The 5416-nt window shown below is 48.4% G+C and overlaps 1 protein-coding gene across 2 annotated transcripts in view; it reads right to left on the bottom strand.

Annotated features, from left to right (window-relative positions):
- The window catches only part of Serping1 (serpin family G member 1), a 9953-nt gene extending 5790 nt beyond the window's left edge, over nucleotides 1–4163 (bottom strand). Inside the window, exons 1-4 of one of the 2 annotated variants that reach the window (XM_031370843.1) lie at nucleotides 4102–4163; nucleotides 3551–3625; nucleotides 1864–2446; nucleotides 314–448 (exon numbers count right to left, since the gene is read on the bottom strand). In XM_031370843.1, coding sequence (XP_031226703.1) covers nucleotides 314–448; nucleotides 1864–2446; nucleotides 3551–3601 — 769 coding nt within the window. In that variant the 5' untranslated portion in view covers nucleotides 3602–3625; nucleotides 4102–4163. Of the gene's footprint in view, nucleotides 1–313; nucleotides 449–1863; nucleotides 2447–3550; nucleotides 3764–4101 lie in introns of those variants that run through there. The other variant, XM_031370842.1, reaches the window with a different exon arrangement.
- Nucleotides 4164–5416: the final 1253 nt, after the last annotated feature.

Below are 5416 nucleotides of genomic sequence, written 5' to 3' on the forward strand. Positions count from 1 at the left end.
GAGACAAGGTTTCTCTGTATACCCCTGGCTGTCCTGGAACTCCTTTGTTTGTGCTTCACACAGCCTAAAACCCAGAACCCCTAACCTTTAGCCCTGCTGTTAATGGATACATAGGGCTTTCTTATTATAAAGAATGCAAATGATTTGCCCAGGTCTCACGGGAAGGACTATCCAGCTCCTGGATCTACCTAAATGAAACTCCTGCTGAGGCCCCCATCTGCTCTTACTCATCCCCAGTAGGGCTCCCCATTTTCTTTCCCAAGCTTTCTTTTCCAGAATCATCCACAGCTTACTATCTGCCCTGGACACTCACCTGGGCTGTGGAAAATCTGAGACACAGAAGTGACACCTTTGGAGGAAAGGCCCTGTAGTGCTTGGTGGACACAGGCAAAATCCTTGGGGTAGGAAAGGATGCTCTCCAAGTTGCTTTTGGTGCTGTCCCCAGCCCCTGCACGAGAGGACAGAGAGAGATGAGGATTCTTGGGGGGGGGGCAGCAGAAATGGGAGACCTAATATTTGAGATGGGCTTGAGGACTGGCTATAATGCAGGGTGTTTTTTGCTATGTTGGGGGGGGGTGTCTTAGAGCATCAGAACTGTATTCTGGAAGATAGTTCTTGTCAGGAAGAAGGCAGTGGGCAGTCCTGAGTCGTCCCACTAAACTTTTTGAGGGCTTCAAGTTCTCCTTCCTTGGTTCTCTGCCTTTGGGAATCCCACCCATCTTTCTAACCACTTCCACATTAACTTTGATTTAGATGGTTCGGATTTACAAGCAGAGGCATTTGATCACTAACATCAAAGAGGACGGATGTTATTCATTGTTAAGCACTTACTGTACACATCTTCTCTGCTATAACAGCTAAAATTTGTCGAGAGAATTTCTTCTATTCCAATACCTCTCCTATGTTACTTTATTAAATTGTCACCAAGCATTTTACATAGGATACTCATGTTCCTATTATATAAAGGAGGACCCTGAAGTTTCAGGGATTATGTTATTAATGTATCTAAGGCTACAGGGCTAATACATGAAAGATGAATGCAGGATTTGAGCTAAAATTAATGTATTGAAACCAGTTGACTAGAAAGGATCTCCCAGGAGACTTCAAGGATGTCTGAGGAGGACAATCTGGTTGTCATGACTGGACAGTTGGGCACTACCAGCTATGGTGGGACATTAGGATTTGGGGATGTCAGGAGAAGGAATCTTGTGTGTGCAGTCTCTAAAAGCCTTTCTGGAATTTTCCTTGTTGGGGTATGAGGAGTATCACATGTCTGTCTGTCTGTCTGTCTGTCTGTCTCTCTCTCTCTCTCTCTCTCTCTCTTTCTCTCTCTCTCTCTTTCTCCACTGCCTGTGGTAATTTGTAATCACCTTTTCCCTGATGAATCACTCTCCTGAAGACAGAAGAAGGCTTTTTACCCCCCTACTTAACAGGTAATAAGCCAGTCAAGAGAGGTTAAGTGAACTGTCCACAGCTGCATAGCTAGAAAGTGCATCACATGCTTCTATCTTAGGTCTATCTCTAGTGATTTCATCTCTTACTACCTTCCACTGCTTTGAACCATGATTGGTGACTGGGACCTTATTTTATATATCACTAATGAGTCCATAGGGTTTTAGTTTATAAGCAATTGTAACAGGCCAGAGAGATAGCTCAGCCATTAAAGGTGAGGCTCACAACTAAAAATATAAGTAATCATACCTAATTAAATCATTGAAAATGAAACAATGTTCAAGAATGAAGGCCCACCGCCCCTATCATGTAGCCCATTTTACAGGTTCTTTCCACAGACACAGCCTCGCAGAAGGTCTGTGGTTGGTGATCCCTATGAAAGGGTCGTGCTTACAGAAGCCAGAGTCTTACCAAGAAGGACCTGCGTGAGGAGACTGGCAATGCTGAATGGGGAAAAGGCCATGTTGGTCTCAGCCATCTTGGCAGCTGAGAAAGCGTGGTAGAGCTTCACAGAGAAATCTGTCAAAGCCTCCGCCAGTGTAGCTTCTGAGGAGTCTCTGTCTGAATCGGAGCACTGAGCAAGTGGCTCCGGGCAGAAGGGTTCAGTAGGAGCCTGGGTGGGAGGATCTGAGGTTGTGGTGGGCTGGCTGGAAGAATTCGTGGGAGACTGGCTGGAAGGGTCTGTGGCTGTGGAGGGCTGGCTGGAAGGACCCACAGGGGACTGGCTGGAAGAATTCAGAGGGGGCTGGCTGGGAGAATCCATGGGTAGCTGAGCAGCTGGCTGGATGAAGGACTCCTTGGCCACTTTGTCCATGGTGTCATTTGCTATTTTGGTGGCTACACTGATGGTTGGCTGGGTAGAGGACTGTACTGGAGGCTCAGGGGGTCTCCAGGAGTCATCTCTTTCAGGGAAGCCGTCTATGCTCTCCGCTTCAGCCAGCAGTGGATCCTGGGTGCTGTGGCTGGTAGCTTCGGAATCTGAGAAGGCTCTATCCTGTGGTTCAAGAAACATCATTTCATTTCCTGGTGAGCCATAGTTCCCTCAACCATTCCAAGCAAGAAGAGAAGATTGGGAACATATCGTCACCAGCTGCTTCTGGTACAACCTGGCAGGGGACACCTTGGACCGGCCCCACAACTCCTTGAGAAATAGGCAATGCTGGGGGAATTCTCTGAAGGAGACATGAGGCAATTCTGCTTTTGGTTATCAGTGATGTGCTTTTCAGTGACCGCCATGCAAGAAGCTGTTTTCTTGTACATATCGACTTGTTTAGCCTCACTTGCCAGGCTAGTGCACTTGCGAGACTTATTTTAGGGCCGTGGATTTTCCAGGAGTGGATGCGCTGCACCCGTGGGAACTGAAAACAATTAGTATTCCAAAAAGGAAAGGAAGAGACGGTGGGGGTTAGGTACAGGGGCCCAACCTGTAACCCTAGTCATCTGGGCATTTGGGAAGTGGAGACAGGAAGATCTCGTTATGTGGCAGTGTATTCAGAAGTGGGAAGGAAAGTGTGTAAAATCCAGATCCCTTGCCTAACCAGATATTAGGTGCTAACTCCTCAGTGTCACCCAGGATGCCAGCTTCCAGCATATTCCACTGCTCATCCACCAGAAGCAAGCACTCACTGTTTTCATGAGGATCTCTGTCCTAGTAGGCTACCGGGACCACAGTGCTCTTCACCTTGGTGCCGGTCCAGATCTGTCTGCTAGCCTTCCTCCTTGCAACCAGCCCTCCACAGAGTCTAGCTTAGAAGAGCCCATCACAGCAGCACCAGGGGTGGAGGGTGTCTGTTTTTTACAACTTCGGGCTTGTTCTTCGTTTTCCCTTCTATGACCCATTTACTAAGCCCGGCTGATGGGTCTATGTAGTCTCCTTTTTACATATTGGGTTAAGGAAGCCTGGAAAAGGGTCCTGCCCAAGGTCATTCAGCTTACGAAACCTTCCAATATATAACCCAGTCCCTCCAGACCATGGTCTAACACTAGTTCAAGACTCGAACTTAAGATTCCCGGGAGAGGCTTTTCTCCTTTGCCAAGGCATGAAGAGTTAATTCTCACTCCTACCCCCACCCCACCCCCTCACAGAGAGACCACTTACCCCAGCCAGCAGCAGCAGCAGGAGGGTCAGTGGGGTCAGCCTGGAGGCCATCTGGGCAGCGAAGTCAGCTGCGTCCTACGAAGCCAGTTAGCCTCAGAGCCAGCCGCGGAGCCTAGGAGCTCAGGGGGTCCACCCCATCCCCGGGCCCGCCCCCATTCCATTCTAGGCCTCGACCCTTCCTTGGTGTGTTCTCTCCTCCTCCCTCTGGGGCAACCTTCTCCCTGGCTCCGCCCTCTGTTTTGTTTTCCCCAAACCGCTTCCCTTTCCCGGCACCGGCTGGCTCTACTTTCCCTTCACGCCCAGGTCTCTCCCCATCTGTTCAATCTCCCTGGTCCGCTTAACTAAACAATAAGCCAGAGGCAGCAGGAGGAGGCCAGGGCGAGCTGGGCAGCACAGCTTTGATGGAGGAGGAGGCTGCTCAAGTAGAATCAAGCCTATGGAAACTGTAGAAATAACAAACGGGCTGGAGAGTAGGGAAGAAGGAAGCTAGAGATTTCCCTGCCAAGCCCTCTTTAACTTTGTGTTCCTCCCAAAGCCCCCCATTACCAAACCTGGTCCAAGTTCTTGGTCACTATACAGCTTCAGGGTAGACTGAGCGGACAGTCGCAGAGGGTCAGTGAGGGTGGGGTGGGGGGGAGGTCTCAGCTATTGGCTGGTTCAGGACACAGCCCAGTTAAAAATTAAGAATGATTGATTGTTAGTGTGAGTTCCTGTAAATCAGGATCGGACGGATCGGACCGATTCTGGAACTGTGGGTCAGTCTATGAGGTTAGCCTGGAGCTCCTCCTGGAATGGGGTAGGATATGACGGGTTGGGATAAGGAAGCTTGAGTGCAGCTCTTAGCGATCTTAGTGTTTCGTGGATCTAGAAGAAACACAAAACGTGTTTTGTGCCCAGGGTTTCACAAGGGATGAGCCTTTTCAGATTAATGGGTAAAGCAAGCCTTTGGAAATAGGCCACGTGTTAAGAAACCAAGCCTTAGAAGTAGTTAAATGTCTGGCCTTTCACTGCCCTCATTTGGAGATATGCCAGGCTTGGACCTGAGTCTCCTAAAAACCTAGTGGCTGGGGGATCTTCCTCATCTCTACACATAATCACTGGTTCCGAGGTTCCCAGTGGAGCCCTGGTTTCAATCCCTAGTTGCACAACAAAGCAAAACAGCCACAAAAACCAACAACTGAAACAGAACAACAACAACAACCTCAAACCAGCCCAAATAAAACAAAAAACAAATCCTGAGGTACATGTATTTGTGGTTGAGTTGTCACAATAGGCCTATATGGGAGGAGACCCTGGCAAGGAAGAACCCAGTTAGACTTGAATTTTTAGGAAGTCCCATGCAATCTTGTAATATGCTTGTGATAAAACTTTTTGCCACTTGTTTTGTAACTAAAATTCAAATTTGGCTGAACAGCCTGTATTTTATTTTGGATCAAACAGTCCTACATCCTCTGCAAAAGCAGGCTCTTATCCCTGGTAAAGCTCTGTGGCATGGGACGTTCTGTGGTTGTCTAACTGTAGGCCTGACCCTTCCTGCCTCTGCCTCTTTCAAGAAAGTTTGTTTGTAGCCGGAGATCCGATACTCAAGGAGGGGAGAGCATTCATATCTCCCCAGGGTCCTTAGAAAAGTTTAACCTCGCTTTGTGTTTCATTTTCTATAACCACTCCAGGAGCTGCTGAACCACAGGGAGTTTCCATAATCTCAGAGCTGTCCTTGGAAGAGTTGCAGGCAAATTCCACTTTATACCCCAGGCCCCAACTGATGGCCTTGAGCCACCACGAGCTGAGGATTCTGGGAAATGGGTGAGCTAAACTAAAAGCCAATACATTTGCTGTGTACTTAACATCTTTGTGTTTGTCCTCTCA

This window comes from Mastomys coucha, unplaced genomic scaffold, assembly GCF_008632895.1.
Source record: "Mastomys coucha isolate ucsf_1 unplaced genomic scaffold, UCSF_Mcou_1 pScaffold15, whole genome shotgun sequence".
Taxonomy (NCBI): Eukaryota; Metazoa; Chordata; class Mammalia; order Rodentia; family Muridae; genus Mastomys; species Mastomys coucha.